This window comes from Leishmania braziliensis, chromosome 28, assembly GCF_000002845.2.
Source record: "Leishmania braziliensis MHOM/BR/75/M2904 complete genome, chromosome 28".
NCBI lineage: Eukaryota > Euglenozoa > Kinetoplastea > Trypanosomatida > Trypanosomatidae > Leishmania > Leishmania braziliensis.
Genome location: NC_009320.2, coordinates 600,731 through 624,634, shown reverse-complemented (window position 1 = coordinate 624,634; position 23,904 = coordinate 600,731). Strand labels below are relative to the sequence as shown.

The window sequence follows — 23,904 nt, the reverse complement described above, 5'->3', positions numbered from 1 at the left end:
GCCCTCTCTCTTGCATGCCTGCGTGCGTGTCGGTGATGGCGGCTCACTACCGCAGTCTCTTGTGCATTGCATTATTCTGTGCCCCAAACACCTCTACGTCTGTCTCCCTACTTGTCTCCATCATTCATCTCTGCACCGCTTTTTGTGCCCCTTTGCTTGTTCCCGCACTTCTCTAATCCCTGCCGCTACCACTGCCATACTTGACCCTCTGGCGCGCGCGGCTCCCTACTTCATAGGCCGGACCACAGAAGGCGAAGTACGCGTACCCCCCCCCCCCCCCCCCACACACACACACACACAGGGAAAGGGGGAGCGAGAAGGAAACGTCGGGCGTGCCTGTGGAGGGTTGTGCCGCGACTCCTTGCTGTTGGGCCTTTCTCCTGTCACTGTAAGGGTACTCCGGCACGGGACTTTTCTCCCTCTTATCCACACGTACTCGCACCGACCTCGATACGGTTTGCGTGCACACAGTTGTCCGGCCCACCCCTCTCTCTGCCTCTTCCATCGCACCAAACGCAGAGCAGCGAAGAGGCGAGAGGGGGCCGGCGTGAGGAAAAAGGAGAGGACTTGGGCAGATTGGTATCGTGTCTTACACTGTGGTACTTGGGCGCATTACCGGCAGACACACCCACGCCCCACCCCCGCACGTACGGATGTCAGATTTCCCCAAGGATACTCTCCTGCGACATCATGTGTGCGAAGATGAGCTCGAACACCAACAGGCACACCGGGGCTCTTCGGGAGCCGCAATGCGCGGTGTGGCACCGCTCGCGACGGTAATTGAGAATTCGAGTGACGTCGTCCAAGTCGTCGCCGGCGGTTCGTTGTCACCTCCGGTTGTATTCGCCGCGGAGGCCCCCCAGACCTCTGTCAGCACCACCAGCGTTAGGCAGGGCATGAACGCCTCAACTCACTCAGAGGCTACATCACTGAGTAAGGGTCATTTGGTTCATGCCGGCAGTGTCGTAGTACGCACCTGTTCGAGCAACGACCACTGTCAAACAAGACTGCTGGGGCTGCGATCGACTGCGGCGGTTTCGGCAGCTGCGCAGCGGTCCGACCCACCGGCTTTGCCGGTACTGACCATGCCCGAAGTGACTAGTGCATTACCCACTGCAGCATCGCCCTTCTTGTCTTCCGCCGCCCCTGGCCCGTCGCCGCCTCTTGTGGCTTCTGCGACGCTGATGCTGCCCTTCACACCGTACCCTGTGCAGCAGGAGATGAGCCGAATGATTGCCGACGTGCTCCACTCCGCCAGTCCACATGTCGTGCCGGTGGCTGTCGCGGAGGTACCGACCGGGTGCGGCAAGACTATGGCGCTGCTATCTAGCGTTCTGCAGTACCAGCAGGAGCTGAAGCACATGAGCCCCAAAGAGCTTGATTTGTATCTGCGTCCGCGCCGGCCGCCATGGCAACAACAACGGCCACCAGGGAAGAAGCGAAAGGCATCTCCGAAAGGACGTGGAGGCCAGCGAGGCCCACGGCAGCGCGTTGTTACACGCCCGGCGCCGGTTGCGGAAAGTAACCTCAATGCTGACGAGGGGGACCACGACGACGAGTGCGCCGATGACTGGTCGGTCCCGCCGTGGTTCTTCAAGCATTTTCGGAACCACTCCGGGCGGAAGATCCGCGCGGAGCTGGACGTGGCCGGCTCACAAGAGCTGCGCCGTCGCTTCCTGCCGCCACCCTGCACAGTTTTCTACGTCACGCGCACCCACGCGCAGCTGCGGCAGGCGGTGCGTGAGTTGCGCCGACTGCATGGTGCGACAAGTGCTATCCGCATGAACATCCTCGGCAGCCGGGAGCGCTACTGCATCCACCCCAAGGTGATGGAGGCCAAGGCGAATTCCACGTTGCCTGTGGAAGGAAACAACCTGGGTGAGGTTTGCGACAAGCTCGTGTCGATGGGGCTCTGCGAGATGGTGGACAGATACGACGAGCTCTCGTGTAGCGCCATCGCGGGACCGGTCGGGCATCAGCGTGGCCAGATATGGGACATCGAGGATCTCCTGCTGGAGGGGACCTCACGCCGCATGTGCCCCTACTACGCCGCCCGCGACCTGGTCTTCTTCGCCGACGTGAACTTTTGCACCTATCCGTACCTTCTTGACCCGCTCATTCGCCACGAGACGAAAATGGAGGCAGCCCTGAAAAACAACGCCATTGTGGTGTTCGACGAGGCGCACAATGTCGCGGCGGTGTGCCAGGACGCACTTTCACTGGAATGTCCGCAAGGCGTGCTGGCTCTCATCTTGTCAGAGCTCGAGCCTCTCGTGTCGAGCCAAGTGGCTCTGGCCGGCCAACCAGTGAGTACAGCCTCTTCTTCCACCGCGGTCGTGGCGCAAGATGGCTTTGCCACCATGCAGTATTCACGAGAGCTGCACCTCGGCGCCTTCACCTTGGCTGAAATCTTCTCCTTTCTGTACGGGCTTTTCCAGTCTCTTCGTATCTTCTTCGATGCCGCGATGGGGGCGGCGGACAGTGGTGAAAGGCGAGGCGAAAAGCGCCGCCGTGGCGGCGGGAAAGGTGAGCACGACGAACACAACAGCGGAGACTACGGCGCCGTCTACATGCAGGGCAGTGAACTCAAGGACCACCTGCAGCGCGATATGGAGGCCCACGTCGCGGCACAGCGGCGTTTCGCCGCGACGGCCCCAGCGCTCGCATCGCGGGAACTATTCCAGCGCGCCTACGGCGTTATCATGGCTCTCGGCGTCACCTTCAATCCGTTTCTCTTCTCTGTTTTCGGTCTCTCGCTGCTGAAGCGGTGGCTCCTGCTGCTCCGCTTTCTGCTTCAGAAGCCGCAGTCCTTCGCTGTTGCGCTGCGGTTGGCGCCTCCCTGGGTCGCACCCGCCGCGGGCGCCAGCGACGCAGAGCGGTCGCTCTTCGGCGAGTTCTCTGCCGCCGCGGCCGCTGCTGAAGCGCGACCCACTGCGGGTGGTGTCAGTGGCTCTGGCCGTACCAATGCGGCCGTCACGCAAGGGACAATTGACCTACGATGCCTCGACGGCAGCCTCGCTTTCTCGCACCTCCTGCAGACGGTGCACCGTGTCGTGCTGGCCTCTGGCACTCTCTCCCCCTTCACCCAGCTGGCTCGTGACTTGGGCGTGGAGGCTTCTCTGTGGCGCGTGGTGGAAGGCCTGCACGTGGTGCCTTCAACTCAATACAGTCTGACAGCACTGACCGCTTTGCCTGTGTTGCCATCATCGACCCATAATGAGGCGACGACGCAGTCGCCGCTTCTGCCACTGCGTTGCACGTACGCCTCTCTCTCGAATCCAGCCTTCCTCAAGGCGGTGGCGCACGCCGTGGTTCAGTTAGTGCAGACACTGCGTGAGAGCAGCGGCGGCGGCGTGTTATTCTTTGTGCCTAACTACGGTGTTCTAACAGCCTTGGCGAAGCTGACGCGCGAGGTACTGCTCGTGGCTCAACGGGAGGAGCAGCATCAGTCGTCGTGCGTAGCCGCGCCGGTTCAACTGTTCCTGGAGCCACGCAAAGCGGAGGCACTGACGGAGGTTCTCTGTCAGTTCCAGCGGTGCACGCAGGCGCCTCGCTGCGGCACTGGGCTCTTTTTCTCCGTGTACCGCGGCAAGGTGAGCGAAGGGCTCGACTTCACAGACAACATGGCACGCCTGGTGCTCTGTCTCGGGGTGCCGCTGCTGCCGTTGAACTCGTGGAGGGTCATCGCGCAGCGCGCCTACAGTGGCCTGGAGTGGTATACAACGGATGCGGTGCGCGCCGTGAACCAAGCGCTAGGTCGCTGCCTGCGCCACGTGAAGGACCACGGCGCGGTGGTGCTGCTGGACGAGCGCTACGCGCAGCCGGAGTACCAGCAGCGACTGTCGAAGTGGTGCCGCGCAGCATTGCAGACCGAGTCGTCGCTCCCGCAGCTCTGCGCGGAGCTGCGGAAGTCATTCACGGTATGGCGTCAGGTGTTCGGTGCACTTGCTGTGAGTTCCGCCCCCTTGCCGCACCCCTCAACGGAAGCGAGTCGTGCAATGCTCCAGGACGAGGTTGAGGGGGTTGCCCAAGAGGATGCGGTGAGTTTAGCACGAACCCGACTTGGCACAGATCAGCTTCCTTTTACGCGGGTGCTGCGTGCGTCACCAGCGGCATCGCGCCCTCATCACAGTGTTGGCGCAGTACCCCTTGCAACAACGACCAACTCGTCATCTCACACAAACGGCACGGCACGGCTCGTTCGCACGGCTCCCGATGCTGACGCCGATGCTCGACAAACGGCCACAGTCAGCGCTAGCCTGCTTCACTCGCCTCTCGCCTGCACGGCTGTGAAGCTGCTGTACGAAACCGCCACCGCGACTGGCGACGTCTCGCGGCAGGCATTGCAGGATGTAATTCAGTCTCTGACGCAGAACTTCTTCGACAGCAGCGGCAGTGAGGCAGGGGAAGCTGATTTTGAATGAGGAATGATCAGGGCTTTGCCTTCACTCTCCAACCGAAGCCGTACCCCACGAGGGAGGGCGAAGAAAGCAACGCGCATGTCCATTGTGGGGTCTTCTGGAGAAGTTACCTCTACTTCGACCTCGTTTCCTGAGTTACTCCCCACCTTCGTACATATTTTCTAGGCCAACAGCGGTGGAAAGCGCGCAGCCAAACCAGTGGCCTTTATGTAAACCAAGACCTTTTAATGTCTTGACGTGCTGTTGAGACTCTTCATGGATGTGCCATCAACTGTCTGCGCAGTCCTCGTGAGCAATTGACTGCGGGTATCCCCTGTGCATGTGTTCACTCTGTGCTGCAATGCTGGACTGCCCTCTTTCGTTTGACCCCTCTTCTCTCTGTTTCGCCTTTTTGCGTGCTTGAGCTTACTTGATATTGGTGCGTGGGGTGGCTGTGTCGCGTGATACACGCGTGGTTCCCTGGCCGTGCGCTGTTGCGGCTCCGTTCTCTTCACAGTCTAAAAGCGGGTTTGCCACGCCACTGGCCTGCCTGAGGGCAGACACCTCCCCCCCACCCTCCCACGCAGTGCGTCTTTACGCTTCAGATGGAGTCGCTACAGATGCAGTGGGTGGAGTGTCCACTGCTGGACGCTGCTGGTGTCGTTCTTCATCCACCGTCCGGCAGCGACGACGACGATGACGGTGACGACCCAATCGATCTTCTGAACCGGCGTGAGGGGCACTGCTCCGCAGTGGTGTACCCGGTAACATCTATCGACGTGCCCGCGGCATCGTCGCGCGAGTCGTGGGTGCTCGTGTGCGGTGGGTACTCCAATGGTAGCGTCTCGGCAACTCCGCTCGTGGCACGCACTACCCTCCTACCTGCGCTTCAGTGGGTTCGGCTGCCCCCAGTGGACGCGCTCGAGTGTGACGGTGCCACGCTGACCACGGTCGGGTCGGCAGTTGGCGTTGAGGCGATGCCGACTACGGCGTCAGCTTCTTCGGCACTGTCCGGCGTCTGCACTACAGCGGCTCCTGCCGCCTACCTGTTTGGCGGGTTGGACGCAGATATGAACCGACGCAACACGTTGTACGCCGTCACCCTGCACATCGATGCAGATGCGACACCTGTGATGGTACAGGTGGCCGAGGTGCAGTGCACCGGCACGCCGCCCGAGGCTCGCGTGCGGCACGGTGCTGGCGGACACGCTGGCTGCCTCTATATTTTTGGAGGCGAAACAGACACCCAGGAGCAGTCCAGTGACCTGTACGTGTGCGACGTGCAAGCGGGAGTATGGCGAGTCCTCGCCTCACCGTCGCCGCTGCTGTCTCCGGCGCCGCGACTGCTGTCGCTCAGTCTTCTGTTTATGACACCCACAATGTTTGTACTCTACGGCGGCGCACATTTTGTGAATGGTGACTTGCGCAGCTTTGCCGACGTGTGGAGCTTTGACCTCGCCACGGAGACCTGGTCGGTAGTGGTGCCTCCAGAAGCGGATGATAGTACACCCGGGTCGGAGTGGCGCGCTGATGCCCCGCAACGCGTCTTGCCTCCATCAAACGGCCACGCCGGTTGTGTGTTTGCGCTGCGGCCATCAGGGAGCGCAACGTACGTGTGCGCCGCTTTTCTCGGAGGCAAGAACACATCAGAGGGCGATGATGCCGTCAAGCTCGTCTGCTTCCGCCCCCAGACGAAAACGATAGAGGTTTGTGCACGCTCTGCGACGCCTGTGGCAGTAAGCAGGAAGCTACCTCACTGGCGCTACACCCCGGCTGTGGTGAGCACAGAAAAGGGTCTGTTGCTGCTTGCTGGCCAGTGCCGTCATCCACAGACACCGTCGGCATTTCTTCTCACCGTGTCCATCGGCGGTGTTGGAGGGGAGTGAATGATCCCTCTTTTTGTCCTCAGGTAAGGCGTGGTATCTCCGGGTCAGACCCCTACGTCGTAGGGGAGGTCGCAGCGATCCACCGCTGCTGATGTTGGCGGTCGGGTCCTGGATGGCGTTGCGTCGGAGCGACCCGCGACCGTGACGATGCCTGTGCCACCCCTATGATGGACAGGGTGCCAGGGCTGCTCGAGCGGTGTCCCGCCCGGCCCTCGCTGCCTGCTGGTGTGTGTGTGTGTGGGGGGGGGGGGGCGGGGGCCGTGCTCTGATGGCTGTGTCCGCGCGTTGCTGTCAGGCGTGTCTCGCGAGTGCTTTGCACCGGGTGATGGGGCCTGTGGTGCAGGCCAAGGCGAGGGCAGCGCTGAATTCGAGTTTTTTGACAGCGAGTGGACACGTTGAGAGCGAAGACGCACGTTTACAGGTCGGCTTCCCTGACTGCTGTTGGTGTGATCTCGCCATTGGCAGCTCCATGCCTCTCCTGCACATTTCCGGCTCTTTACGTGGTTATCGCGCAGCTTCACCTACCTTCCATTCAACGAAGCGGGGGCGGAGGGAGAGAGAGAGGGGGGGCCTGCTGCTGGGACGAAACAAAACTGAGCTTTTACTCGCCCTTTCCCGCCGCCCCCATCTCGTTCTTGCCTTCTTTCGCTCCTCTCAAACTCCGCCTCGTGTCGTCTGCCTGGCGTTTCGGTGGCAGTGACGTTGCACCCTCAATATAGGGTGGATTCTCCTCATGGAGTGCCGTCTTGTGACGAACCCTTCCCGCCCTCTGGTGAACATGAGGGGTGTTGCATGCCCCACTCTTCCCCCCTCCCCACATCGCGCTGAACCACAGAATTGTAGCATTGGCTGCGTGGCCTACTTGTTTCTTGTGTCTTTTCGTTGCCTTGTAGTGCCTCCAAAATCTCCGTGTAGCTCTTTGCCTTGTGTGTGTGTGTGTCTCAGTCTCCTGCTCGTTGCACCTCGAAACCCCTTCTCCGCCTTTGTTTCCTTCGCGCATTTGGCTCGATTTGCTCAGCGGGGGCCTTACGACCCACCACCCTCATCTTTCCTTCTCTCGTGCTCCTCTTCCTCTTCTCCATGATGCGCTGTTGCCGCCGCGCTCTGGAGAGCAACACAACGCTCTCGCCCGCGTACCTGGTCCGGTCACTCAGGGAGCGCGGCACCAGCGCCTTCTTTGGGATGCCCGACTACTATCTCGGTCCTCTCACCTCGTACCTGGTCGATAGCACGGCGGCGGGTGAGTACGTGATGACGACGAACTGTGGCAACGCCATGGCGATGGCGGCCGGTCACTACCTGGCAACCCTGCGCACCCCGTGTGTATTCATGCAGAACAGTGGGATCGGAGACGCCATGAACCCCTTGCTGACCCTTTTCAATAGAGACGCCTACCGCATGCCATGCTTGATGCTCATCAGCTGGCGCGGCAAACACGACACCGCTGACGAGCAAGTGAGACCGGGGCTGGTTGCACAGGGCCGACTGACGGAGCACTGCTTGGCCTCCGTCGACATCCCGTACTCAATCATAGGCAGCAGTCTCGATATTGAAAAGGACTGGGACGTTGCCATGGACAAGGCCTACGACCACTTGGCCTCCGAGAAGACACCGTTTGCGATGCTGCTGGAGCCCGGTACGCTGATGCCGTACATGCAGCGTCGTCCCGACGCTGACATGCTTCCCACGGCGCCGCTTGATCATGACGCTGTGGCCAATCAAGTGTGTCGGCAGTTCAACGCGACAGACGCGTTTGTGTGCAGCTGCGGGAGCGCACAGGAGTCTCTGCATCGCGCGAGGGCGGCGGTTTCTGGCGACACAGTTGCGCAGGATCTTCTGCTTGCAGATTCACTGGGTCACGCGACAGGCGTGGCGGCGGGTATTGCCTTGTCACGACCGTCGCTGCAGGTTGTCTGCATAGAAGGCGACGGGGCGGCCCTCGTGCACCTGAACGCGATGGCGACGAACGGTGGCCTCCAAGCGATCAAGGAGGCCACCACCGGCACTGGACTGCTGCACAACCTCAAGCACATTGTGGTTAACAACGGATCTTACTCACTGGAAGGCGGCCAGGTCACGGCGGCCTTTGATGTCTCGCTGACGGGTGTGGCCAAGGCCTGCGGGTACTTTGCCGTGCGTGAGGAGCCCGTGATCGAGCTTGGCGACCTCGTCGCTGCTCTGGAGGAGCTGCGTCAGTGCGACGGTCCGGCCTTTCTGGAAGTGGTGGTGAGCAAGACGAGCACCTCGTCTGCTGAGGGTAAGGTGCGTCGGAATCTGCAGGCGGAGAAGCGTCGCTTTGCTGAATTCTTGAATCGACCCAGTGAGTGACGACGCGTATGAGTGTGTGCGTACGTTTGTCCATCAACGCATATCACACAAGCACACGGAGAAAGTCAATAGAGGGGAAAAATGGAGCTGGCAGAGGGACGTATTATCAGCACCCGTTGACAAGGAGACGCTTCCACCTCGAAAGAATGAGAAAAAAAATGTGATGACGACGTACTCAGCGGCTGGTGGTGGACTGAGCGGAGGATTGTGATGTGACCCCGTAGACTGAGGTTGCTGGGTGAACCAAAAGGAAGGCAAAGAGGCAAACAAGGCAAGACGACAGTATCGAGCATGCCGCCACATCGTCAAGGGGTGGCGGGTCTGCCTCTCGTTACTCTCACCCGCTCCTGTCCCCTTTGCATCCCTGTGCTGCACATTGCAGTGCGCATCCCTCCTTTTCCCCCTTAATGCGGATGTGTTTTCATTCGCCTGCCGCGGTGCACTTTGAGTATCTCTGCGTATGACTCTGCACAGACCACATGTATTTCATCTGCCCCCTTGCTCTCCAACAAGACGAACCGGAGAGAGAGAGGTGCCCAAGCATCCGTCCATGCACACATACAGCACAAGCTGTGACAGGTCCTTTATTCTCTAGTCCTCCCTCCTGTATGAGGTCACATGTCTATCACAGACGCAAGGGAGAGAGGCCTTCACGATCCATGCAAAGTTTATTTTTTGTTCGACATCTTACGCGTTGCCGGCCATTGACAGTGATGTGCACCCCGGCGTCTGGACGACGCCGTGATTGCATGATACACACCAAAGAACAAGATGAACAAGCGGAGTGGGAGGAAATATAGCGAGAAATCAAACACGCACACACATACACACACACGCACAAGCAAAGAGCAATGAACAAAGAAGACCATACATTCACCTTAATTTATCGAGGTAATACAAATAATGAAGACGCTCATATGTGTGTGACGGCGCGCGTTGATCTGCGTGGCTGCCACTGCGCGCGTCAGAAGCCCTTCCCCCGAGCCGGGTATGGGTGCTGGCGTCGCTGCGGCGTTGGAGAGTCTCTTTGCGGCACCGCTGTGGATGCTGTCATAGGCGGCGCACGTGGTGCGCTCTCGCGGTGCTCGCGCGCCACGTTGTTCTTGGGGCCGCCAGGTGAGGCGGCCCGTGGCGAGGACGGCGTCCAAGGCGATGGCGCAGACGGATCCTTCATGTCATCCGCCTTCAAAGCACGTTGCACCCAGCGCTTGACACTCGTGTCCGTCGCATCCGTCCACTGAACTCCCCAGGACTGCGTACTGAGCACAACGCTGCGGAAGGAGCGAAAGGTAGCTTGCATATCGTTATCGTTTGTCCGCGGCGGCGGCCGCGTCGTATTATACGGATCGTAGTCCTCTCTACGCGGCAGGCCGCCGTAGGGGTCGCACACAAAGGGCTGTGCTGACACCGCGTTCGGGTCGGCGTCGGGGAAAAGCCATTGCGGCTGCTCCTCCGACGCTTGGCTACTAGCGCTGGATTGGGGCTGCGTCGGTTCCATCCGCCGCGCGCGTGGCTAGGCGATGTCTGCCAATGAAGAGCTAAAATGACGCCGCGAACGGGCAAACGACACGCACGGGAAGGGCTCCTGGAGGGGTGACGAAGAGGTCGCTACACGTCACTTCGGTACGCCAAAAAAAAAAACAGAAAAGGAGGGATGCCCAAGCGCACCCACCAGACGAAGGGGCCACGGAGGGGAACGGGACAATGACCGAAAATGGCTCCAGCGACCTGCGAGCAAAAACGGAAAAAGTGGCGTGGATTTGAGTGAAGGAAACGACTGAAGACACACCAAAAGAGAAAGCGTAGGAGGGGGGAGAGAGAGGGGGGGGGTGAGTGGAGAGAGCTGCGTGCGCTAAAGGCTGGCGAAATCAACAACAGCAGAGGAGAAGCACAAGGAGAGAGGAGGGGGAAATGTGATGAGGGAGGGAGGAGGAAATTGAACCCAGGAGGAGAAACAAAGGAAAACAGCTGTGACGACGACAATACACACGCATGGAAAGGACGAAACGAGCGAAGGGCGAAGCGCAGAGAGAGGGTGTGAGAGGAACAGAACGACAAAGAACCGCAATACCACCACCTCCCCCCCGCCCCGACACACACGAAGAGAGGACAATCTGAGAAACTACGGAGAGTGACGTGACGCAGGCAATGAAAAGAAGTGAAACGGAAAGAACAAAAAAAAAAGAAATACACACAAAAAAACGGGAGTGTGAGCTAGTCTGTGATGAGGGAGCTACACATATACATATATATGTACGTGTGTGTGTGTGTCTGTTCTAGAGTATCCTTTGGCCTTCCCCAACGACGTCGTGAACACCAGAAGGGGAGACGCACGGGCGGTGCCGAACGGAAGAGATGGTATAAAGTGAAACTAAGTAAAGGGAGGGGGTCCTACTTTCGGAAGCGGAGGTGAGACAAGAATCAGGGGAAAAGACAGAGTGTGACGGATAAGAGAACAAATTACAGGAAGCGCTAGAATGGAAGGAGTTGGTGGTGCCGGGGCAACGTGGGCGTCCGCACCCACATCCACCAGGATCAAAGAAAGGGCTGCCTCTTCGCGCCTTTTCGTGTGTGTCAGCGAGTACAAAAAGACACGATGACGCAGAGAGTAAACGCCGCTCTATTTCACTTGCTTATTCCGCACCGCTGTATGTATGTGTGTTCTCCAAGTGTGCTAGGTAGGGGGAGCAGTGTCCTCACCACATGCGTTGCTGCTCAGTGGGGTGTGGGTTAGTGGAAGAGGGGGGGAGAAAAAAGAGATGATGGGAAATAGCGAGGAGGATGTGAGTACGTAGAGGAAGACCTCATAGGGGACACTAGTTGGCAAGCCCACGGTAAAAGGCTAAGGTCAGTCGGGTCCACCATTTTCCTTCGATTGCCTCAGGAGTTGGCGACTTCGTGGCCGTTAACAGCGAATTGTCGTCAACACATCCCATTTCCGATCTTTCGACGTCCATTTCACGGAGGGGGTTGTCGACTTCCTGTCAGCCGGCTTTTCGGAAGGGGGTGGTAGCTTCAACCACAAGCCATCTACCATCCTTCCTCGGCTATTCGCTATGCTCCAGTGCTGGTTCATGCGCCGCTAGCGAGCGCCTGCTCTCACAAAGCTGGTAGTCCACGGCCACGTATTACTAAGCATGTCAGCGGCACGCCTGGCCTGCATCCACCCACCCGTCGGCGGCCTTGGCGCGCCGAAGGCTGGTTGCCCGGCGCCGCATTCGTGCCTTAGCGTCCGCCTGCCCGCTGCGGACCACTCGGCGCGCCACCGGCTGCCTAGCCCGCTGCGGACCGCTCAGCGCGCCACCGGCTGCCTAGCCCGCGGCAGGCCACCCAGCGCGCCACCGGCCGTCTAGCCCGCGGCAGGCCGCCCAGCACGCCGCCGGCCGCCTGCCCGCTGCGGACCACTCGGCGCGTCATCGGCAGCCTAGCCCGCTGCGGACCGCTCAGCGCGCCATCGGCAGCCTGCCCGCGGCAGGCCACCCAGCGCGCCACCGGCCGCCGAGCCCGCGGCAGGCCACCCAGCGCGCCACCGGCCGCCTGCCCGCTGCGGACCGCCCAGCGCGTCATCGGCAGCCTAGCCCGCTGCGGACCGCTCAGCGCGCCACCGGCTGCCTAGCCCGCGGCAGGCCACCCAGCGCGCCACCGGCCGCCTAGCCCGCGGCAGGCCACCCAGCGCGCCACCGGCCGCCTAGCCCGCGGCAGGCCACCCAGCTCGCCGCCGGCCGCCTGCCCGCTGCGGACCGCTCAGCGCGCCATCGGCTGCCCAGCCCGCGGCAGGCCACCCAGCGCGCCACCGGCCGTCTAGCCCGCGGCAGGCCACCCAGCACGCCGCCGGCCGCCTGCCCGCTGCGGACCACTCGGCGCGTCATCGGCAGCCTAGCCCGCTGCGGACCGCTCAGCGCGCCACCGGCTGCCTAGCCCGCGGCAGGCCACCCAGCGCGCCACCGGCCGCCTAGCCCGCGGCAGGCCACCCAGCACGCCGCCGGCCGCCTGCCCGCTGCGGACCACTCGGCGCGTCATCGGCAGCCTAACCCGCTGCGGACCGCTCAGCGCGCCACCGGCTGCCTAGCCCGCGGCAGGCCACCCAGCACGCCGCCGGCCGCCTAGCCCGCTGCGGACCACTCAGCGCGCCACCGGCTGCCTAGCCCGCGGCAGGCCACCCAGCGCGCCACCGGCCGCCTAGCCCGCGGCAGGCCACCCAGCGCGCCACCGGCCGCCTGCCCGCTGCGGACCACTCGGCGCGTCATCGGCAGCCTAGCCCGCTGCGGACCGCTCAGCGCGCCATCGGCTGCCTAGCCCGCGGCAGGCCACCCAGCGCGCCACCGGCTGCCTAGCCCGCGGCAGGCCACCCAGCGCGCCACCGGCCGTCTAGCCCGCGGCAGGCCACCCAGCACGCCGCCGGCCGCCTGCCCGCTGCGGACCACTCGGCGCGTCATCGGCAGCCTAGCCCGCTGCGGACCGCTCAGCGCGCCATCGGCAGCCTGCCCGCGGCAGGCCACCCAGCGCGCCACCGGCCGCCGGGCCACTGTCTCGTGGGAAGTTTTTCACCCCGCCCCCGATGGAGCACAGCAAGTGGGAGACACGTTGGTCATATTGCCAAGGGATAGTGTTGGGGACACCTTATTGAGGGAGGCGGATACTCACAGAAAGGCGGGTGCGCAGTTGTGGTGCAATGACGATGAAGGGCATCAAGGCTTTGCTGTACCGCGTTTCTAAGAAGGGGAAAGACGCACATAATGCGAAAATCGGCAGCAGTCGCAAGCGTCACCACACACACCGACACACAAAGTTGGCGCTTTGGTGTAGGTATGCTGTGCCGCATACCTGCACCATGCTTGCTGTAGGGAGTTGGGAAGGAGGGCGGACGCACGCACCTCTAATGGCGTATAAACTGTATGATGGGAGGGGGTAGGGAAGGGGCAAAGTAATCCTCTTGCCTTGGGGGACCGAAGAGATGTGCCACTTGCCACGCCCGAAAGCTCCTTCTTTATCAGCCGCTACGGGAAGACAACCCTGATGACAGGGAACTCCACAAGGCGTGGTGTCTCCGGGTCCCGAACCCACTTTGTGTGGGGAAGCCAGGCACTCCCCCCATCCCTGCCAGTGCCGGACCACTTCTGGTGGTGACAGGGTCAGACCCCTACGTCGTAGAGGAGGTCGCAGCGATCCACCGCTGCTGATGTTGGCGGTCGGGTCCTGGATGGCGTTGCGTCGGAGCGACCCGCGACCGTGACGATGCCTGTGCCACCCCTATGATGGACAGGGTGCCAGGGCTGCTCGAGCGGTGTCCCGCCCGGCCCTCGCTGCCTGCTGGTGTGTGTGTGTGGGGGGGGGAGGGGGGCGGGGGCCGTGCTCTGGTGGTTGTGTCCGCGCGTTGCTGTCAGGCGTGTCTTGTGGGTGCTTTGCACCGGGTGATGGGGCCTGTGGTGCAGGCCAAGGCGAGGGCAGCGCTGAATTCGAGTTTTTTGACAGCGAGTGGACACGTTGAGAGCGAAACATAATGAGGGATGCTCTCGTCACCTGGCGGCGGCACTGCGATTTGCATGCCCGCTGCCGCGGCGTTAACGTCAGAGAAGAGCCGGGAGAGACTGAACTTAACTGTGATCATACAGCAACACACGGGCACGTCGGTCTGGGACCTTCTCGCACCCCGCGCCGCCCCTTCTCTATACCCTACTCGTGCTACCGCCCCGTCCGCCCTTTTGCGGGGTTGGGTCGGCGAAGGTTACGGAGCGAGAGGGGCGGTTGACGGACAGGGGGACGGCGGCGTGGTAGGCACCTCGCGTAAGCTTGGCCTTCCACTGTTGCTCTAAAATCGCGTTGGCACACACGAACATATCAGGACATAGGTGATGATGTTCACCATCGGAGACTGAAAAGCAAACGAAAAAAGGTATTACACAAAAATCATGGCTGGGGAGCGAAAGGGAAACATAAAGTAGTCATGGTCGCCAGAGCGGAAAATAGACGTGCGCATATATAGGGAGAAGAGTAGAGTGGTGTTCGTGCATGTGTGGTCATGGTCATGGGTTCTCTTCCGTCAATCAGCGCCTGTGACTGCAAGCATGCGTTGAAGTCACCGCATTCGAGCACACGAGCAGACACACACGGACTAACAGACAGGAAGGTCGATGCCGTAGCGGCCAAACACACAGAGTAAGAGATAGATGAGATGCAAGTAGGAAAGCAGGCAGAGGAACTCACAGCGGCGGGAGAGTTGGTGCAAACGACGATAACATACGACGACGCTAACAAAAAGAAACGAAGAGATAATGGAAAGAGAGGCAGAAAGACGCTGGGCAAATAACCTACACACACACAACGAAGTTCTCTACCACACCACCTTACTCAGTCCGCTTCACGAGGCTCATGTTCAGCAAGACTTGATCAGCGATGGGCTTCATCAGCTCCACGGGGAAGCTGTGACCGAGCTTAGGAAAGATCACCAGCTTCGCGTTCGGCACCAGCTCGGCAAGTCGGTAGCCGTTTGCCACCGGTATCAGCGGGTCATTGGCACCGTGCATGATTAACGTCGGGCACGTCAGCTTGCGCAGGCCCTTGGCGCGGCTCGGTGCACGCATTACTGCCGCCGCCTGCCGCTGCGTTTCGCGGTCGTTGATCACGCCGTTACGCTCGTATGAGCTTAATATGTACTTCTTCATTTCCTCCACGTTGGCCATGTACGCACCCTGGCTGAGGTAGCCCAAAAACCATACCATGTGCTCAGCGTGGTCCTCGGCACTGTCGCTGCGCGGCTTCACGAGAAAGCGGGCATAGTGCAGCAGGTTCGGGTTCACAACGTCTTTGCCGCCGGCGTGGGAGAAGAGAATGTTCAGGCTCAGTACGCGCTCCGGGTGGTGGATCGCCATGAGCTGCACAATCATGCCACCCATGCTCATCCCAAAGACGTGGGCCTGGCGTATCTTAAGCGCTGCCAGCAGCCCAATGGCATCCTCCATCACGTCATGCAGGGTGTACGACAGGCGTTCCCCGATGGACATCCACTGCGGCAGAACGAGTCGAATGAGCGCCGGGGCGCCGAACTCATCGAACCGGGTGGAAAGTCCTGTGTCGCGGTTGTCGTAGCGAATGACGTAGTAGCCTTGGTCCACAAAGTACTGCACGAAGTGGAGCGGGTAGCCCAGGAGGGACATGCGGAGCCCCTGGACAAGCAGCAGGCACGGGTTGGAGGGGTTACCGAAGGTGTTGTAGCAGAGGGTGACACGCTTGCCGGTGCTGGCGCAGGTGCCTACATCAATGAGTTTGTCCTCGAAGTCGCCAAGAATGGCTCTTGCTTCGGGTGAGAGGGCCGGGACGGTGCTCTTGCCCATGGTTGACGGCGCACTCATCTTGGTTGCCTCCGAGGGCGAGGGCGAGGGAAGCGTGGAGCCTTTGATGCTGCAGCTGATGCTCCGCTCGCAGTGAGTCGAAGAGCAGAGGAGCACTTCTATAGTGTATGAGGGAAACAGAGAGAGAGGAACACCACAGGATGAGCGCGGTTTCAAGCTGATCAAGGGTATGCGGGTATGTAGTTGTGTGACCTTTTGGTGGTGCTTGTCGGCGAGAGCAATGACAGGGGCCGCGGAGGCGGAGTGAGTGGAGGTTTGTGGCGCCAGGGAATGAAGGCGTTGTAGGACAGATGAAGTGGCATGGCTCCTGACTCGCGGTGAGAGGGGAGCGCGCGAAAGAAAAGTATGGTAGAGGCCAAGTGTCCACAGATGGTCTCTGCGACTTAAGACGAAACAGTAACCGGGGGTACTTCTACACAGACCTCGCGCAAAGCAGTGCTGCAGGGTAGCACGCACCACACTGCGTGAGGTGAGCAGAGGGCACCATCGCGTGGCAGGAAAACAACGAAAGCGCCTGCGTCTGGTTTCCTTTTCTTTCGTTCCGTTGGTAAAACGCTTGCTGGATCCCCCCTCCTTCTACCACGAGAAGAAACACGTGGAAAGGCAAGGGCGAGGGACCGAGGCGTTGGTGAGAAGACGTCGAGGTGCAAGCTTCTAAATTGGCCTCAAGGCGGCAATGCAGCCAAAACAACAGCAGCGAAGGGGGATACATCCACCCACACATTGCTGGACAGACATTTGCAACAGTGAACTTGGGGCCAGGTTTTCACGTGCTTGTCGTAGAGCTGCTTTGCCCACGCTGAGTGTCGCGCCTCACGCAGCGGCGGGTTGGAGAAAATCCCGCTGGGTGGGGCGGTGCTTTCCTTGTCGTTCGCTCGGGCCATCTCCGGGTCCATGTCACACCTGGTGTGTGCTCTGCAGATGCGGCAGCGTCACACTTACGCACCCGGGCGTGTACAGCAGCCGCACCGCCATCAGCCTGCAGACCACCACAAGCGCGGCGATAGCGAGAGCGAGGTCAGCCATCCAGGCTCTCTTTCTTTCGGTGTTCGCCTTGCTCCACTCCTGGATGGCCACGATACCGGGAATGCTGTCATTGTTGCCGGCCTCGGTCAAGTGAGCCATGGGCGTTGCCCCTTGTCGTAAGGGAGAGGAATCTGCGGTAGAAGGTGCTTGCTCACCGTGCTGAAGTGGTGGTCCAGGACTGGATTCCAGTAGCTGAACCCCTCCGTCGCCATAATGCCACTCACTGCGCGTGTCGCCTTCGCTGTGCCTTCATGGGGACTGCACCATATGGTGATGCCAGCGGCACAGTGTCACTCAGTATGCTGGTGTTATACACTGCAATCGGCAGTTCCGTCACTGGCACTACAGGCAACGTGGTTGTCGGCGTTGCCACGCTGGAGGGGCTGCTTCTCTCACTCGAGTCGCTGTCCAATGGCGCTGACGCAGAGAATAGAAAGGAAATAGTCTAGGATCCCTTCCCTGCCGCTCTTGCTCAGTCTTAACGGGCTGGGCACTGCTACTCCTCTCATCGCTGCTGATTGAGGTGGCAAACCTAGAGCTCGCACTAGGGTTAGCGGATGCACTCCCAAAAGAACCGCTGGGTGACGCTGGTTCAGTAGTGGAGGAAAAGGAGAAAAATCTGTCCTTGCCGCTCGAGGCGGCTACAGCAGATTGCATAGGAGGTGGGCGTGGCGTCGACAGCTGCGGTAGTGAGACCCCGTGTGAGCTCGGCACCGGGGTCTGGCATGGCACCTTTGGCGGCCCGCACCCAGTCGCTCAACAAAAGCACAGCTAACATGCGCCGTAATGCCAACGTCTCCAAGAGAGACAGAGCCGACGCGCGCAGTGCGATGCGCGTGCTTCAGTCACCATGATTATAGACGGTGGGTTTCAAGAGCACACCACGCAGCACGGACCGTTGTGGCACCGTGAAGGGCCGACAGAAGGAGATCACGCACACACAGGGAGTAGCTGCCCACAAAGAAAAGGCGAAGGCGCACGCACACACCCACACACACACACACACCCAGGCCTGTTAGCTCTCCAGCATCTAGATTCAGAGTCTTGAGTGGGCCATTCTTTTTCCTTTCACCAAGCATGAGAGGGGGGGGTGGGAGGGGAGGAGGGAGGGAGATGGGGAAAGAGAGAGAGAGCTGCACCGAGGCTGTGAGCACGTCCGCATATTCGTCCCAATCGACCCGACTTCTGAGCCATGTGTGGGGGATCGCGCCGCTTACACCGAGGCGATGCCGACAGAAATCGAGTGTCTCTCTTTTTTTTTACAAAGTCATCGATACGCGTCTATGTGCTTTTCTCGTGTACGGATGAGACTGTGGTGTCCCTCGTCCTTCCCGTTTCCTGTCTCACGGGCTGGAGACACAAAAGGGATCGAAGGGGGTGGGACCCTTCGAGGAGATGGACAGTGGATATTACACGAGAGGGGACCATAAGGTTACTGGGGCCCTTTCTCAGAGGAAATGCAAAGCTAGAAGTCGTATTGACGGGCAGAAGAACGATTTCGCCTCCACTGGACAATGGAAAACACGTTTGTGCCCCCGATCTTGTTGCACTGTTGATGTCCCGAGAAAAAGATGTACCCAGAGAAATGAAAAGCAAAGGAGAGATGTGGATGAGTGACAGGGACTGGCGCTTCCCTCAGTTGCTGGCCGAGGAAGGAGGGAAGGAGGAGAGCGCGCGAGACTTAGTTGTCTGCATTCGCTATCCAAGTGGGGAGCGCCTTCACCATGGGATAAGAGCACTGACCCGCCTAAAACGCCGTAATGCCCACGCACGCATCTAGCTGTGGCTACGCACGCGGGCAGGGGGTGTGCGAGAGAGGGGGGGAGGAGGAGGAGGAGCAGGTAGACGGAGTGTGCGTGCGCGCGTCTACGAGCGTGAGGGCTGAGGAGGAGCTGTAAAACAACGATGTGCATAAACGCGACAAGGACAAACAAGAACAAACCGAGCTGCGATCATGTTGAGTGTTACACCTTCGTACAGTCCAGCACGGCAGTGGGGGAGGAATTGACCGACTGCGTATTTTTGCCGATGTCGGGGGTGGGGGGGGGGGAAAGGCGGATTCAAGCAGTGCCATCAATGAGGCATGCACACATACACACCCACCCACCCACACCCACACACACACAGCAGTGGTAAGCGCACCTCCTCAGTGGATTCCCATAGATGAATTGCGAACAAACTAGAGTGAAAGGGCCTAAAGAAGAAAGGGGGTGGCGCTTCCCTTCCTTTCCTGCTCGGTCTCCTCTTCCTTCTGCGAAGTGCGTGTCCTGTGGGAGGACGTGTTGGAAACGGCGGTTATGGCGAGGCCCAAGTACGCACGTAGGCAACCACAACGCAACACCGCTGATGCAAAGGGGGAGGTGGAAGAGGGATACGAAAAAAAAAAAATGGAGAGCCGGGGTAGTTAGGTGACGTGGGTGCTATTGGGACTAGCGTCGTTGGGGTCAAGCAACATCTACGTTACCGTTGGACGCGAGGGATCATATCTGTCCACGTGTCCGCCCAGCTTTCTGTTCAACCACAGCGTCCCCTCTTCATGTTGTGGCCGGGGAGTATCTGGTGGCAGGGAGGGAGGGAGGGAGGGGAGGAAAGAGATGGCAGAGGTAGACAAACGGCTGCCACACTTTCCTCATCGCTACTTTGTGCTGGAGAGTAGCGATGAGGAGAGCGACGTCTTCGTTTCTTTTTCTCCCTTGTCCTTTGCCATCTTTCGGCTTGTGGGTCGAATAAGGGACATTCAGGAAGACCACCACAACGGAGGCGCGGTGCAGTAAATCAGCACATCACTTCGCTAGTCGCTGTCCGAGTCGTCGTCTGTCGAGGTTGTGGTGGTGGGCCTCGAAGTACTGCGCGTGTCCGTCGTCATCGCGGTGTTCGCCAAAGAACTGGAGTAGTCAGTGCTGCTGTCGCTCATGCGATTGCGTGACGAAGATGCCGCGTTCACGGCGACGCTGCGTGCCACCATTTGCTGGTTCCGCACCCTGAGCGCAGCAGCCTGTCGTTGTCGGAAAAGCTCCTCGGTGCTGCTGACAGTGCTGCTGCTTCCGTCATCGCCCCCCACACCGTCGCTTACTCGCCCGGTGCCGATGCGCACGACAGACGACGTAGCCGAGGTGACCTCCGTGAAGTCGTCAGAGATGTAACTCTCGTCACTTGCGGCATCCCCCCTCATGCCGCCTGCGCTGAGATTCTGCCCACCGCGCCGTGCGGCAGCAAAATCGGCTTCTCTCCAAGGCCCCTTACGGTACGGTACGGGGTCGTCTTCGTACCCCTTGATGATCTCAACTCGAAGAGGCAGCGACGCACACCCTCGTCGCTGCCTCTGAGCTGCGCGCAACGCGTTCACGTGTCGGTAGTGCGTCGACTCGTGCGCCTCGAGGTGGCTGCGCAGCTGCTGCACTTGGCGGCTCAAGGCGTAAAGGTGCAGCGCTACTTCCTTCTTCACGTCATCGGAGAGAGAGGCGTCCGTCCGGTTCGCCGAAAGCCAAGGGAGAGGTGCCGCGGCATCAACGGCAGCGGGCTTCGCAGCAGGCCCATCCGCCACTTCGCCACTGGCTGCATCTTGTTTCGCTGTCGCGCACGAGGAGACATCGGTTCGTGCGGGTGCTGCTTGCTTCGTCAGCTGGTCTCGGGTTGGCGGTGCAGAACTCGCGTGAAAGGCTTCCGCAGTTGACGGAATCACAGGTAAAGGATGAGGAGACGGCGATGCAGGAGACATGGATGACCGAAGCTGGAAGGCACAGATGAGCTGCTGCTGTGCGTCGTCGAGTGCGACTGTTTTCAATACGCACTCGCGCAGGCGCCGCTCGAGGGCGGTTGCGACGTTGGCGAGCAAGGCCTCGTGCGTTCCAGCCAGTTCCTCGTTGACGCGCACCGTGTGTGCGCGTGCTGCCGCGTCGGCTTCCACCTGCGCAGCGACGTTTGCCTGCACCGCTGATTCCACCCTTGTCGCTTCCTGTGTGTCGGGCCCGAAAGGACTAGCAGGAGGTAATGGGGCAGTCTTGCTGAAAGTGGCGAATGGCGTGTGCGGCGATTCTGGCGGCATCTCGTCGACTGGGCTTTCTGTACGCGGGGAGAAAGGAGCTGCACCGATATTATCAGACGGCCGCGGAGAAGGAGCGGCTAACTGGTCAACAGATTCCCTCTTCTCAAGGCAGCCTTGCAGTTGCGGGTCTGCGTTGTACGACGATTGCGGTGCTCTCGCTTCCATGAATTCTGTGGCCACGAGTGGGGAAAGGAGAGAGGCACTGACCGCTAGGTCGGTATGCAGCAAGGCTTCCTCGGACTGGTTCGACCCGACCGACGCCACCAGCGAGCTCAGCCAGTGCCGCCCGTCGTGCTCAGCGCCTCTGCTGGTGTACGACAAGTCACAGGAGAGAGGTTTGGCGTCGCATCTTACATTTCTCCTGTCGCAGTAGACATTATTGAGGCAGTTGGCGTAGGCCAGTCGAAGGCGCAGTGGAACGTCCATCCCAGACTTGTCGTCGCCGTTCACACGAAGGTAGTCTCTCTCTGTGTGTGCTGATGATGCGCGTGTATGTATGGCCCTTGAAGACATTCTAGGGCGCTATATGGGTGCATGTGCGTGTGATTCTATGCGAGTGGCAGATCGGATCTGAAGGGGGTGGAGGTGGAGGTGGGAAGGAGGGAGAGAGAGAAAGCGATGCGAAGACGTCGGAATCCTGCGACTAACGCTCGCTTGCCTCTGCTAGCGCGTTGATGGGCCCCTACACAACCTTTTCATTCGGTATGTTGAGGGGAGGGAACGGAGCAGGGGGCATGAGGAGCCTCTCTGCGAAACACACTGCATGGAAAGGGTGAAGCGATACTGCGGTTCCTTGTAAAACAGAGCTGACCCTTTGTCTGATAGCAGTACCGCTGCTGCTGCAGACTTCTACTTGCCGTCTTTCGCTCGTGCAGGAGCACAGCCGTTCCATCATCTGCATACACACTATGTATGGATACGAGTTGGCACACATACACCCACACACGCGCACGCACACACCCACACACACCTAATGAACGAAAAAGAGAGCAAACAAGGGGAGTAGGCCGATAAGTTTTCCTTCAGACCGACCCACTAGCTGGCAAGAGGCATACGTGCAGGCGAAAACGAAAACAGCAACAGCCCATGAAGGTACGGTGACTGGTATCGAGGTGTGAGAGGAAAAAAAATGCGATAGCGGGGGGGGGGGAGGGGGCGGATAGCGAACCCGCGCTCATGCCCATACGCCAGCCCGAACCCACGCCCACGCCGTCAAGGGAAGCCAAGAAGAGTGACCGCCATGTCCGTGAGACCAACGAGGACGAGGGTCCAACTGACCCGAAATCCGAACAAGCGAAATCCCCCGAGGTGTGTCAGCCCAGGAGGAGGAGAGGGGGGGGGGGGCTGATGACCATGGGAGGGGGGTGGGGGAGGATGACGCGTCTCGGGGCGGTGACAGCCATACGAAGACCCCCACCATTGGCACGGGCAAAAAAAAATCCACGCGCGCAGCGGAAGCGTCCACAAGTGCCCAAAACATGAATGACAAGGGACGCCGTTTGCTGCCGGGAGTATTGCACATCCCCTATCCCCTAGCGACGAGGCTACAGAGCGAGCGAGAGAGGAGGTGTGCGCCTGACGTGATGAAATTAACTTGCCAAGCGTTCCATTTCGTCTTCAGCAGCTGATTGCCCCCAAGTCCATGGGTGCAGACCCCCCACCACGTCATCATTCTGATCCCATCTCCAGTCACCCATCCACCCTGAAGCTAAAGAAGTGTGCGGGCCTGCACATGGATCGAGGGACAGAGAGGGAGACAAGAGGCATACAACCCCCTTTCCCAATCAGGCGACACATTTGCCTTGGCTCGACTTCTCTACGCCTTGGTAGCATCCACCCATTATCTCTACTCCATTTCTCCCGTTTCCCCACACATGTACACAGCCCATCTCTCTCAGTGGTTGCGTCGCACTGCCGCGCACTTCTTCAGCGCAGGATGAGAGAGCGGTACACGACATCCTCCGGTTTGCCGATCAGAATGATCGTCTCCGGCTCCGCCTTCTTGTTCTCCGAGTAGAGCGTGATGGAGAGAGACTTGTACACATTCGTGGAAGACAAGAAGCCGGTGCTCTCCTTACGCACATCGCACGAGACCAGGCCTTCGTTGCCGCTGGAGGGGTTCTTGAGTGTGAGGAGCATCTGCAGCCGGCGTTGCTTCAGCCCGAGGAGGTCCGACAGCTCGTACGAGCCACTGCGGATGCGGCGCATCAACGGCAGCTTGAAGCCGCCGGTCGCGTTGTACGTGCGGAAGTCGCCGGTGCGTGGGTGCGTGCCGAGGTGCTGCACCACCTTTTCATTGCGCATGACAAGCGCAATGGATTGATTGTACACCGTCTCGGCATTGATGCGGTAGCGCCGGATGAGAGACAGGGCGACTGTGTAGCTGATAAGACAGCACGCAAAGCCGCTCATAAACCCTAGCCGAGCGACCGTCTGCAGACTAAAGCGGGAGAGAAGAACGTAGCCCTTGAAGAAAATGTACACGACAACCAACGTCGCGAACGTGCCGGCAGCCACCTTCGAGTAGAAAATGACGTTGTCAGCTGGCAGCCCAAAGACTGTGCCGCTGTAGTGTGGCGCGGACTTGTCGTAAGCGACATCGTCCAGCTTCACCTTCGTCTGTGGGCGACCAAAGACGGAGTCCATGAAGCTTCGCTGTGCCACGCACAGGGCGTGCGGGGGCACGGGGGATTGCGGTGACTGTGTGGGAGCCGCCGTGTGTGAGCGCAGCCAGGCCACCTGACGCGACGCCAGCGCCGTTCCGGCCGTCGCGTGCGCCACGTACAGCCGACGCAACATTTGCTTTTTTCTTTCGTGCGAATTAACTATGCTTTAGGTTCCTATTGTATTGTGCGAAGTCGCCAGACGGA

The 23,904-nt window shown here is 60.0% G+C and overlaps 6 protein-coding genes across 6 annotated transcripts; 3 read left to right on the top strand and 3 right to left on the bottom strand.

Annotated features, from left to right (window-relative positions):
• Window positions 1-1,085: 1,085 nt before the first annotated feature.
• On the top strand, window positions 1,086-4,424 carry LBRM_28_1770 (helicase-like protein; the record flags this gene model as incomplete). The annotated part of the gene is made up of 1 exon (XM_001566157.2): window positions 1,086-4,424. One exon carries the CDS (start codon window positions 1,086-1,088, stop codon window positions 4,422-4,424), a length of 3,339 nt encoding a protein of 1,112 aa, XP_001566207.2.
• Window positions 4,425-5,005: 581 nt separating this feature from the next.
• On the top strand, window positions 5,006-6,286 carry LBRM_28_1760 (conserved hypothetical protein; the record flags this gene model as incomplete). Its single annotated transcript, XM_001566156.1, has 1 exon — window positions 5,006-6,286. The coding sequence occupies one exon, from the start codon at window positions 5,006-5,008 to the stop codon at window positions 6,284-6,286; it is 1,281 nt and encodes a 426-aa protein (XP_001566206.1).
• A 1,080-nt stretch (window positions 6,287-7,366) lies between these two features.
• Window positions 7,367-8,614, top strand: LBRM_28_1750 (phosphonopyruvate decarboxylase-like protein; the record flags this gene model as incomplete). Its single annotated transcript, XM_001566155.1, has 1 exon — window positions 7,367-8,614. One exon carries the CDS (start codon window positions 7,367-7,369, stop codon window positions 8,612-8,614), a length of 1,248 nt encoding a protein of 415 aa, XP_001566205.1.
• A 6,344-nt stretch (window positions 8,615-14,958) lies between these two features.
• LBRM_28_1740 (putative hydrolase, alpha/beta fold family) lies at window positions 14,959-15,963 on the bottom strand (the record flags this gene model as incomplete). Its single annotated transcript, XM_001566154.1, has 1 exon — window positions 14,959-15,963. One exon carries the CDS (start codon window positions 15,961-15,963, stop codon window positions 14,959-14,961), a length of 1,005 nt encoding a protein of 334 aa, XP_001566204.1.
• Window positions 15,964-19,780: 3,817 nt separating this feature from the next.
• LBRM_28_1730 (conserved hypothetical protein) lies at window positions 19,781-21,460 on the bottom strand (the record flags this gene model as incomplete). Its single annotated transcript, XM_001566153.1, has 1 exon — window positions 19,781-21,460. The coding sequence occupies one exon, from the start codon at window positions 21,458-21,460 to the stop codon at window positions 19,781-19,783; it is 1,680 nt and encodes a 559-aa protein (XP_001566203.1).
• Window positions 21,461-22,960: 1,500 nt separating this feature from the next.
• Window positions 22,961-23,680, bottom strand: LBRM_28_1720 (conserved hypothetical protein; the record flags this gene model as incomplete). Its single annotated transcript, XM_001566152.1, has 1 exon — window positions 22,961-23,680. One exon carries the CDS (start codon window positions 23,678-23,680, stop codon window positions 22,961-22,963), a length of 720 nt encoding a protein of 239 aa, XP_001566202.1.
• Window positions 23,681-23,904: the final 224 nt, after the last annotated feature.